Raw genomic sequence first — 12,306 nt, 5'->3', positions numbered from 1 at the left:
TGCTGGCAAAATGGATGCGCCATACAATGCGACGAAGATTAAAAGATATTTCCGAAACGTGCTTCCCGGAAAGTCACAATTGACATTTGACGGTTTCTACCATCCAACACTGCACGCTAAGCCGCTGACGTATCAAAGCTGTCAACACAATAGCGAAAGGACTGTGTACCCGCGCCTGGGGGTGTACGCAAAACGACTGTATATTTAACCCGAGCCTGAGCGGTGGTCCGATTGTAACACATCGTGACGGTGGCGGGGGGGGGGGGGGGGGGGGGGTCGAACTCGGCTCCTGGGCAACGTAGCGACACGCAGTACGCGACATCACTTTCAACCGAACCATTTATTTAACCGTACTTTGGTCAGTACATTTTAATTCGATAACCACCCAACACGCACAAAACATTATCATCTACAGTGATGTGATGTTGGAACACAGTCAGTGTGAGGGTCCCCCTACCCTCCCCCCTCAGCGGTGGTATGTAGTAACAAGTGAACGCATGTCCCGCGTCGGGCAGGGCTAAAGCCGGTTGGGCCAGCCTTAGATACAGAGCGGCACAGGACTGTGTGGGGCGGTCTCAACGAGCGGGGAGGGCCGCCTTACGAGCACGCGCTACAGTAGAACCCTTACTCATGTGGCAGTTTGTTCAGTCCCATATCGTTATTTTTCCCGCGCACAGGCAAGCGTGATTGACTGCAGAGTGTCCATGAGGTCCAATACCAGAGCCAGATCATTCCAAAAGGCCGGAACTACTTGCCCTTGGAGAAACCGAAAAGCATTCACACCTTTCCTGAATCTCACCGGTGTGCACAGTACCTGGCAGCCCTTGATGCCTCACAGCGATTGAAGAACATTTCGTGGAACATTTCGAGGATCCCTACACGAGTTGTTCAGCTCCTAACAGCCTCACACAGATCAATACGCCAGGTTTTGGAGCCGGAGTGCTAGCAGCAGTCCCCAATGAACTACTACAGACCAGCAATACTGCCGTCTTCCGGCGCATATTGATCGGTGGAGACAGCGCGCGGCGTTCAGAAGTCTTTTCACCAGCCGACGCCCAGCCGTTGAGACATTCGCCATCAGCCATCGCTATCTTCCTGCAGCATTTCAAACACCGATCGTCATTCGTCCCTGTCGGCCGGTGCCTTCACTGCCATCTGGCGGCCACACACGGAGGCTGAAGTACTCGCCGGCGCCGCGGCCGGCGCTGCCCGTCCCCCGAGCCCGCTCTCGGAGAGCTGCGGCGTGGTGGACGGACGATCACAGGTAGAGGATATCGTAGTGGCCCGGTCGGTAGAGCAGTCGGACGCGCGGCTCCGTCACGCCCTCGGGACAGAAGTCATGTGCGTTGACCTCCGTACCGCCCCGGTCCATGTACTCGACGCGCACGCCCACACCAATGGCCGCCGTGAGGCACGTGATGTGGATGTGGTCCGACTCTTTGTACATGGGCTCCACCTCCTGTGAGAGAGGCGGGCGGTGGACATTGTCAGAGCACGTCAGGGTTATCAGCGGTAGCAGCTATAAACAGCCCAAAACTGCTCGCATTCAGGCATAATGATACCAGAAAACGACAAAAAAAAACTTTGAAGGCAGTAGTAGTACACACTTTTTCGAATAAGTATCGTTCAATGACACAGTTCTACACAGCAAAATGTACCTACACTGATAGATACCACTGCCCACCCATCCGTCTCTGTCGCCTGACTGACCAGCGCGCAGAAGTCTTTGACGGTCGGATGGCCGTCCAGGAAGTGGACGTAAAAGTCGGCGTTCTTCTGCATGTGGCCGGAGGTGATGAGCCGCATGTAGACGACCACGTAGTCGGAGTAGGCCGGCTCGCTGAGCACGGCCTCAATGTCGGCAGCCGACTGCGCCACACGCACCTTGTCCAGCACCTCCATGTACTGGGGAAGGGGAGGAGGCATCAGGTATCAGGGGAGAGAAGGGATGGACGAACAAATTCTCCAACGGGTGTGCGTAACAAGTAGGCCAAAACATTTCGTCATCAATACTCGCATATGTAATTACGCGTGATTCGTAAAAAAAAAAACGATAACAACGTAGCACGTACGAAAAATGAAGTTATATTACAAACAAAGTAACCAGTACAGGCATGCACCTCAAATAGGTATACAGATATGCACAGATAACTACAGCTAAGGCTGAGCTAGACACGATAAATCAGGACACTGAGTAACACCGCGCATGAGGTATGGAGCAAGGTCTGGGTCCGCCAGAGGGTCGCGGCTCAGATCGACACCTTGTAGCACAAAACTTGCCCTCATTTCCTCATATATCTTTCTATACATTATAAGGCGAGTAGAGATTGAGCTGATGGATTTTGAGGGTGATGATGGTATGTCTTGGTGTCCGGCAAAAGAATGGGATGCTGATGGTGTGTCGTAGTCGTGGGTTTCAAGCGCTGGGGATGGTGGTGCTGTTGGGTTGGATTGAGCTGGTGAACGTGGCTGAGGGAGGGTGTGAGAGAAGTGGGCCTGAGTGTTACGGGTGTCATGATAAGTCTGTTGTTTCGGTGTATGATGTGGAGCTGCACGTGGTGGTGAGGTTTGGTTGGCGGGGCTCATGGAGGAGGAATGACAGCAGAGCCTCTTATTGCTACCGCGTTTCCGTACGAAATGTATTTTGGTGAAAACAAAACATTTGACTTACCATGTCATGGAAATCCTCTAGGGTGAACTTTGGAAAGCCCAGAGCTATCAACTCATCTTTGCTATCTTTGGCTATTTTGTAGAACCTGTAAATGACAGATGCGTAAATGTAGACAGGAGTACATACCTAGCAAGCAAGATGTAAAAAGTACACATTCAAGCCAAGTAACACCATTAATTGGAACATGATAAGCGGGCAAAAAGTAGTAAGGAACGCAATCTGATTTAGGTCATTTGGTTTTGATAGAGTAACATCTGGAGGAATATACCTACACATATTACAGCTGTTACACTGGTCCATATTGACCATCAGTGTTTTGAAAATAAAACGTAAACGAACATAAGCTAAATGTAACCTTTTTAGCGATGGTATGCCCAATTGCCCACAATATGTATTCCCTATCCCGGGCGCAGCAGCGCCCCAGGACAGACTACTCACCTGTTAAACTCGGTCTCGTCGCCGATCAGGCTCTCGAAGTAGCCGAACGTGAAGGCTCTGAAGAAGCAGTTGCCATCCGGCCTGGTGCGGCGCAACGTCTGGTACTTGGTGCTCAGGTGCTTCACCTGGGCGGAAACGAGAAGGTCAGCGACTTTGGTTGGAATGGTAATCAATCGTTTTATGGTAAAAACAGGCCATCAAAACAGTACCTATATAGTCTGAAGATTTTTGGTGACCATTCAATTACTCGACTATTGTTTGTTCGATGACGAACGATGAAGTTTTACACCTCATTGCCAGCAGGGTCATTATGCGCCCGTGCGCTGGACAGCGGACCTCCCTGCCCCCTCAGCTTGAGGTCACTGAGGTCACCTTTTGCTGGTAGACGGGGTCGCTCGAGTACTCGTCTAGCAGACAGGTGACGTCCTCTACGGCCCCCACCAGCGCCGTGGTGGCGGCTATCTGTCAGAGCGGCAAGCCAATAACGTCACTGACAAGGTGTGATACAAATGCCAGCCAAGCATGTCACTTAATTGCTGCGTTGAATGTGACGCATAGGTAGTAGATATATTGGACAGGTATGTAGTAAAGAGCAAGTAGCATACGAATATATTCAAGTAGCAATTACATATAAATTAGTAGCAAATTAAATAAATTAGTAGCAAGTAGCAATTTATATGTAATTGCTACTTGAATATATTCGTATGCTACTTGCTCTTTACTGCATAGGTAGTAGGTATAACTGCCACTCAAAAGTGTAGGAGCTCAGGCAGCTTTGCTATCACATCTATGTATAGGGTGACTTACCTCCTGTTCAATTTTCCTTTGCTGGGCCATGACCAAATCATCTTGATTTAGATCACCTGAAAGACAATAGGTAACTCAATGTACCTAGGTGCATATAAGCATTTCACTTTTATTTGACATCCAAGCAAGATGAGTAGGTAACAATTGAAATGCAAGTGACTTTTGAGGAATTGAAAATAGATGAGCATACCTGAGGTCTCTGCAGCATTTGCTTCCTCTGCCATGATGGAATATCTATCACTTGAGTCAGGTTCTGAAGGCAAGTGTTTCTCTCTGGAAAGATAAATTGTGATTGAATCAGATACACAACATTTTAGTTTATTGGTTGCCATGGTCTTCAAAAAAAAAAAACTAACAACTGAATTGGCATGGCCATATTCTTTTCAACCTCCAGCTAAGACTAGGCACCTTCCTTTTGTACTCTCCTTACTATACATTCCTACACCCAGCTTATTACTTGAATCCAAGCATTTCTTGCATTACTGGCAGCCTGGACCACTAAGTATGACAATTTCAACAATATCTCATCAGCACACAGGCACTCTAGACAGTGTGACAGTGTCCAGTGCCATACATATTTACTGAGGTGTGGTGTGGAATTTGTGTGGAGCAGTGTTGCGGACTGCGGTGCAAGTTTTTATCCTATAACCTTTAAGGACTGTGCCAAGACACTGTGATTATGCTGTCAAAGCAGTCTGAGTCTGATAAAATGATGCAGGAGAGACACAATGGAATTTGGATCTGCCAAAGGCAAAAGACTTGTATTACAGTTTTGGTTAATGCTTCATCACAAGGGCAGATGTATAAAAATTGCTGAAGTCTATAGAAAGACTTCCTGTAGCAAGTCTTCCTTGGTGTGGGCTGGTGCAGAATCGCGTCCCGCGTCCCCCTAGCAGCTAGGGGACGACTTCCAAAATTTTCCAAGCTAGGGCCTAGCTTGTGCGTCTCAGCTTGTCAACCCAGGTGCCGTGCTTTGCAATCTGGCTGGTAACATTCTCCTTTCCAGTTGTCAAAAACCAAAATCACAGTTCATATTTCATATAAAATAAACCAAGTTTAAAAAGCCCACAATTAAAAAGTTAGATATTTCATTTCAAGAGAGGAGGCATGAGCAGTTAATCAGAAAAAAAACTTTCAATTCTTTCATGGCAGTGTTCAGATAAATCAACAGTAAACATTCAAATTTTGGAAGCTGACGGAACCACAAAATTTAACTTTTAACATTTACCTCTAATTTCTTGCAAAATCAAAAGGCCAATCCTCGCAAACTTTCACAATCCTTCAGCAGCGTTGCGGCTTGGGACTGCGGCACTTTCAACCAAGATACCTATAAGTGTGCCTATAAGCTTTCAACATTGAACATTTGTAAACACCACAAAGGCCTTCCGCGCTGGAAATGTCGCAAGGAATGAGTGCTTCCATATTAGGCAAATTTAGGATGTTTGTCCCTTTACGAACTTTCCTTTACACCGAACAAGTTTTCCGACACATGCGTTGACCTGCACGTCCAATCCGTCCAATCACGATATTCAAGTTTTTTGAATTTTAAAAAGTTTAATTTGATGTGTTTTCATATCTGGGCCTGCGGCCTGCTCGTACTAAAAGCCACACCATTCTGATTCCCGTCGTGGTCTCGATTCAAAACTCGGATTGGAATGGATTCGGGCCCGAGTTCTCACCACCGGGAATCCGTCGATCTGCCGGGCTCTACCACCGGAGTTTTGGGCGGACTTTCAATATATTTTGATCAAGATATGCCGTCCTAGTGATGAAAAGCTGCAAAAGTTGCAGGAGACCTACGCCAGACAGTCCCCGTCCTTCAACAATGAATGACCCTTTCTCATATATTGTCAATCAGATCACACACAGAATAGCGCGTCGTGTGTCTAGACTCTAAAAGCCTCCAAAAACCTCTCTGCCTGAGACGTAAATCAACGCCAAGTGATTGTATTCGTATATTGACAGTCATCGTTTTATCATTCCGGTGGAACACTCGTCAGCCCGCAACGTCGGGGCGTTACAATAAAACACAGCCTCCTACACGGAGGCACGTCCCTCCACACCGCTCTGCCGTGGCTGACGGGTCGGTCCGCCCACAGACCCGTCCCGGGCCGGTCAGCAGTCCACAGTCGGTGTCAGAGGTGCTCAGATGTGGTCGCAGACGGGTCCCCGGTCCTCGGTCTCCACACACTTGGAGTTGGGAGGACAATACTTGCCCTCGCAGCCGGGCCTCTCTGGGGGAACGGGCGAGAGCGAGCGGTCAGAGAACTGGGATACATGGTCAATCTACATAATACATCGAGTCTGTTAGAAGTTAGCACCCCGTAGGATAGATAGTCAATGGCTCAGAAACACCACCGAGAGTTTGACATTGCACGTACCAAGAAGCACTAAATCATCAATCGATTGTAACTTTACCGTGCATTCATAGCACGAAATTCGGTTAAATACTACGCCGAGAAATATTCAGTCATCGTACACCAACGTTAGTAAGCACAAATTTACGAGATAGAGTGTGCAATGTGCATGCCCCGACCGATCCACTGAAACAAAACACCATTAAACTATCACCTCCCCCCCCGTGCGGCTCCTGTCCCCCTACTCACTTTGTCCAGTCCTGCAGAGCGCACCGCTCTTGGTGTCGATACAGGTCAGGCCGTGCTTACACTCCCGCACTGCGCACGTGTTGGGCAGACAGATGGGCGAGCCGTTACGAATGTAGCAGTTGGTGCCGCGACGGCAGAAGAAGCCCTCGCATGACGGCACGTCTGTGGGAGGAGGGGGAAGGGGGGGGGGGGGGTGAACGAGAGGCGTATCTCAAAACTGCAGAGTAGTGCGTCAGGAACGGTGAATGCGATACGAAAAAACGGGTATAAAACAGACGGGTATTAAGTAAGTGTAGGGAATAAAGCATGCATTTATTCGCTGATAGCAGCATTGCCCCTCGAAATCATTGAAAGCAATAAGTAATAACCACCTTCCTCATGATCACACGTGACTTGTTACATGGTGCTGGCAAACATTCATTAAATGATGTTGAACGCCACTTACCGGGGACACAGTCGGGCCCGTCGGGCAGGTCGTTACACAGCTCTCCTGCCGCACACTTGATATCCGCGCAGCTCACTGAGGAAATACGGTGTGACAATGTCAGCAGGTGAGTAGCTTACAGAGCGAGAGCGGTAGGCATATGGTATGGCCAGCGGGTGAGTAGGGTACTGAAGGATGGTGAGCATAGTGCAGTCAACTGAAGAGTTGATGATAATACACTACCGAGACGTAAATTGCAGTGCCATGAACCGTTCTAAAAATTCATTGTGCAGTTTTCACCTTCGTCCTTCCGTTTGGCTGTCTTAAACCGATAAACATACAACTCACTAAAAATTAAACCCAACAGCTGATTCACACACTAAAAAGGCAATATTTTGTTTTAATCATTCCTACTTAATGTGCATGGCTAGCGCCTTCTGATAGAATTGTCGACCCCGCCATAGTTGAGTGACGCAACCATGCGTCACAATAAATACTCAAATTTCTTGGCTGATAATTTAAGGAAGCACTTACGTCTGATGCAGACGGGACCGGTCGGCCTGTCCTCACACCGCTCGTTCTCCTCACACTTGTGCTCCTTGCACGTCGGAATCTCTGCGGGAAAGAAACGATACAACGTAGTTATAAACAGTCCCAGGAACAACAGCGCGAGTGTGTACGATAAATATGACCCGCAGTTATGTCTGGTGGGCTGGCTTCTCATCTTCGTCGTTACCCAAGTACCTGTTTTTTTATAGTTACCGTTTAATAGCCGTTTACAAACTGTTAGCGACCGTTAAATCGCTTGTCGGTTCACCGGCTAACTTACTTGGTACGCACACCTCACACTGCTGGATTTCACACTCTGTCCGCTCCGGGCACTGCTTGGAACACTCTGAAACGAAACAAATGGCGATTTTAAGTGGCTTGTAGTTAACGATGGGCCCGTATTATTATCGCCGTTGATCTTCCCTTATTGTAGTCGTGGAGCGGCAGTAAACGGACCCATGCTGTATGGAATCAAACACGTGAACAAAAAGTCGACGGATGTGAAACTAGTCCAAGCATGGTAGACTTCATAATGCTTTATAATAATTTATCCCTCGCGAAATATCTTCATCATTATTATATTATGAAAATTAAACGTTTCGAATAGCTTCACGCAAATCCATCGCGTCCTACACCAAGGATGCGTCTTGTTTCCCTTTGCAGCTATAATTACAGAAATCGCACCCAGAGAGACGCGTAAACAGCCTCGTCTGACTCGCTCTAACATCCCCGCCCTGGACTCACGTCCCGCAGGCGGCTGGTTTAGTGTGAACGAGGGCCGGGATTTCCTGGCCTGGGCGCTGGCGCACGCCACCAGCACACACAGCACGGTCAGACGCAGCATGGCTGAGGTATCTGGAACACAGAGTGGGAAGTCAGTTAGCAGCTCTACCCGGTAGAGTTAGAGTCTAGAGTCTAGACGGTATAATCTAACGTCTACAGCGTGGGGATAATAGCAGACCAAAAAGGGGCAAACACGGTCTGTTGTAAGTTAACTCAATTTTTAAGCAAACTTTGCAAAAAGGCAAGTTCCTAAAGCCTCCTTCGTCAGCAAGAGAGATATAAAAGTCGATTAATCCACCTCTTTTTCATTGTGGTATATCATTTGATGCTATGCCACTATTTTCACTCAAAGCTCGTTTCGAAAGAAAGCTATGAAAGATTGTCATCAGTTATCCATTTTTCGCACTATTTTGACGCCAAACAATCACACTCTCGATCCACTGTATCCACTGCATCGTGCTGAGATTCACTGCAGATCCACGGCCGTTCCACTCACCGCGGCTCGGTCACGGACGGAGGCTGACAACTGCTCAGAGGACGGCCTCCCGGCAGCCTTTTATACCCACGGCCACGGCTCGCGCGGGGGTGGCGTCTCGCACGGGCTCAGCGGCTCGTGCGGGCTCGGCGTCTCACACGGGCCCAGCGGCTCGTACAGGAACGACTCAGTACGAGGCGGACGGTTCCGGGGATCTGGGAATGGCTTCAGGAACGGAGTGAGAACGACTGAGAACGATGGGAGGAACAGTCAGGAGTGGGTTGAAGAACGGGAGATGACGGACTGAGGGAGGGTTGACGAACGAGCCTGAAAAAAAACGAGATCGAAACTGGATGAGAGACGGGCTAAGACAGGATGAGCAACGGGAGAGGACGAGACGTGAACACAGGCTGAGAAACGAGAAAGGACACACAAGGGATTTAACGAAACGGTGTACATATCTTTTGAAGAAGGGCTGGTGAATAGGCGGAACGGTCCGAAAACGGTGAGAAAAAAAAAACCAGAAGCGGACTGATGAACGAGCGAGAGCGAACTGAAGAACGAGACCGGAAGCGGACTGATAGTAAGGTAATAGAAGGATCAGCAGTTGAATGGAAGGGGAACGGAGTGATCACGAGATGAGGAAGAAAAAGAACGAGATGAGAATGACATATAAGAACGACTTTCTAGCAGGGTTCGCGGGGTCCGGACCGCCCATTTCTTTCCCTCAATGCAGCTGCACTGTACGAGTATGTATTATATAATGAAGGCATTATATAATGTGCATTTTGGGCAAGACCCCCAATCCTTAAACCATGGCGGAGCCCCTGCGTTTCTGGACCGACCGATGACTACATCAAAAACCGAGAATAGAACGATCTGAGAAGCCCGATCTCCGGAATGGACTGAACGGTGGTCAGAAGGAACTGGGAAACAGGAAGACTTTCAATGAACTGAGTAGCGATCTGGAAACGAGGAAGGGACAAGTGGTTCGTTCTAAGATGCAGAAAGAAAGTATCAAGTTGTTTCGATCAGACCTTGAGCTGCTGCTACCTGTAGGTATATGCACGAACAATTAGCCATTGTAGTTGTGTAAGCACTAAAGACAAAAAGACGTGCATAATCAGTCGTATTCGTCAATCACAATAACGTGTCAATACCCACGTTAAACGTAGCCACGTAATGTGTAGTTACAGATAGATAGTTACACTATCACGCATAAGCAGACGCATAGGTATATCTAGTCGTTCTCGTTAACCCTTGGACATTTCGTTTTTAAGAATCGGTCAATATCATCTACTTTAACTCCAATCTTCATGCTGGATAACTCGACAGTTACGAAGTGTTAACAAGTGATTGTCTTAAACTACCTTATAAGTTATAAGGAGGCATAAGGTTATCACTTGTTGGCATTAAGCCTAGCGATGCATGGATTAAGACACGGTAAGATCCCGTCAGGATAGGAGCGGGGCGAGGAGAGGATTTTCTGTGCGGCTGTAGCCACGTCAGCCAGCCTTGGACGGCCAGTCGGCGATTGTCCGATCAAGGAGAGTCGGCCGAGGGCAGGAACACAGCCTCATGCCGCAGCGGTCAGACAGCAGCCTCGTCGGCCACATAGAACGTTCTGTTGGGCCAGAGGTAGACGTTATATAAGCCCATAAACTTGGCAAAGTCTTCGCTCTTGACCATGCTCCAGGTTCCCAATATTCTGGTCCATTGGGAGTAATAAACCTCAGGTTTATCACTCGTAACTTCATCACCGATAAAAACTGCTCCAACGGTAGGATCACAAGCCTGTCTATACATGAAAGGCACCTCGAAATCAGACCATCCTGCAGTCTTGCATGAAAGTGAGTTTATGCGCCAACCATGCGCAAGCTATCAAGAGCTTCCTTTGGAGTGTGGCCAGCAAATTTGTCGGAAACCGTAACACTAACACTCCATGCATCGGAAGTACCTAATGCTACCTTCGCTTCGATCATACCTCAACTTTCGCTGACGGAATCCATCAGTGCCAATATTCAGAGCGGTTAAGAGCTGCGTTTTTGCGTTTCTGGCAGTGACCCTGGCTGGCAGAGGTCAGGGCCGGGTGGGACAGGGACAGGTCAGCCGCGCTCGCGCAGGGACCAGGCAGCGGTGCAGGCTCGCATGCCGCGGGAGGCCAGGGTCACTGCACTAATCCGCCCGCCGCGCTGCCGCTGTCGAAGCCAGCCAACTTCCCGATTTTGTCCGGCCGGAGCCGAACGGAGCACGGCCGCTGACGAACGACGCCGGAGAGCTTTGACGCTTCTGAGAATAAAAGCAATGCAATTACATAAGCGGCGACTGACTCGTGCTGTTAGTATAGACATTGTGCTGCGATAAGACGATGAGTAAGACAATTAGGAATTTCGTGAACGAAAAAATGGACATAGATGAGCTCATCATTGCCACTAACGAAGACCGTTAACAACATTCACTGAAGTCTTGAGGTTCGTAACCGCTTCAACAAGTGGGCAAAAAAGGAAGTTTGTTTACCTTCACAGAATGCAGATCCGCATAGTTCGCTTCACTCAAGACGAGCCTGAATATTAAGTCCAATGTTTATGCACCTATGCATGAATACGCGAGGGCAGCGTCCTCATAACGAGAGAGCAGCGACTTTATCTACAGAAGAAATAACCCCTTGCCTGATGCTGATGGGTGTTATGTGAGGGCCGTAATCTCAAAACACAGCCCCATCTCAAGGAAAGAACACGTAGTAAGCAGCATCGCATGTCAGGTGCCGCTCGCATACCTCCTATACTGACAGTCACTGGAGGGCCGCTAGCATACCTCCAGTGACAGTCAAACACATCTCATGAGTCGTCCGTTTTATGACGGGGTGGGTGGATCACGGGATGCAGGACAATAGGGGTAACGTTGGATGACAGGAACGCGGCCCGATATCCGTAGACACATCTCCTGACATAAAGGGATGTATGTATTGTATACGACTCCATTATCGGCGATCGTAGAAATGAAAGGTGTGACTTATCGAATAGAATGGACAGGTAATAACTTGGCTGTGATCAGAATGTGTCACTGGCTGGACTGATGACGAGTAGGTAATTATGGCTGGGCTGTATAATCATTCGTGATATATTTGATCGCCAGAACGTCGTCATAAGAACAATCAATTTCGTTTAATCACTTATCTCTTTAGCGAAACAGAAACCAAATAAAAATCAGAAACTCATAAAATCCAATCTTCTTATCCATTAGCTCATTCGCTGTTCAAATGCCCTTTCATTCAGGACGCTTGCAGTTAATGGTTTGCCCCGGGGGTACCGAGGCCGGATGCTGGATACCGAGGACTGACAGGAGCCTCTCAGCCCTACGGGGCCAGAAGGCACCGGCCGGACGATCCGCCAGAGCCAGCAGGCAGCTCGAGATAATCCTTAATGTCCGGTCGCTGTGGTCAAGTTCACGGTTTTCGAGCGCCCTTCTTCATGTGGTCGTGCGTTGAGATAGGCTGTGCCGCATTACACTATCGCCTGATGGGTAGGCTGTACCGCGATACTCGATAGAATGA

At 48.5% G+C, this 12,306-nt stretch overlaps 2 protein-coding genes across 2 annotated transcripts; both read right to left on the bottom strand.

Annotated features, from left to right (window-relative positions):
* Positions 1 to 325: 325 nt before the first annotated feature.
* On the bottom strand, positions 326 to 5,292 carry LOC122366664 (ubiquitin thioesterase otubain-like). Its single transcript, XM_043339168.1, has 8 exons — positions 5,145 to 5,292; positions 4,107 to 4,189; positions 3,917 to 3,972; positions 3,482 to 3,571; positions 3,110 to 3,234; positions 2,672 to 2,756; positions 1,711 to 1,905; positions 326 to 1,459 (listed from the first exon to the last, which is right to left on the bottom strand). Exons 2-8 carry the CDS (start codon positions 4,138 to 4,140, stop codon positions 1,259 to 1,261), a joined length of 786 nt encoding a protein of 261 aa, XP_043195103.1. The 5' UTR covers positions 4,141 to 4,189; positions 5,145 to 5,292; the 3' UTR covers positions 326 to 1,258.
* A 566-nt stretch (positions 5,293 to 5,858) lies between these two features.
* Positions 5,859 to 8,953, bottom strand: LOC122366665 (spore coat protein SP60-like). The gene is made up of 7 exons (XM_043339169.1): positions 8,775 to 8,953; positions 8,240 to 8,350; positions 7,776 to 7,841; positions 7,481 to 7,561; positions 6,968 to 7,042; positions 6,523 to 6,684; positions 5,859 to 6,150 (listed from the first exon to the last, which is right to left on the bottom strand). The coding sequence occupies exons 2-7, from the start codon at positions 8,337 to 8,339 to the stop codon at positions 6,062 to 6,064; spliced, it is 573 nt and encodes a 190-aa protein (XP_043195104.1). The 5' UTR covers positions 8,340 to 8,350; positions 8,775 to 8,953; the 3' UTR covers positions 5,859 to 6,061.
* Between the last annotated feature and the right edge of the window lie 3,353 nt (positions 8,954 to 12,306).

Source organism: Amphibalanus amphitrite, unplaced genomic scaffold (genome assembly GCF_019059575.1).
Source record: "Amphibalanus amphitrite isolate SeventyFive unplaced genomic scaffold, NRLGWU_Aamphi_draft 000822F_arrow, whole genome shotgun sequence".
NCBI classification, from domain to species: Eukaryota; Metazoa; Arthropoda; class Thecostraca; order Balanomorpha; family Balanidae; genus Amphibalanus; species Amphibalanus amphitrite.
This window is presented reverse-complemented; position numbering and strand designations above follow the sequence as displayed.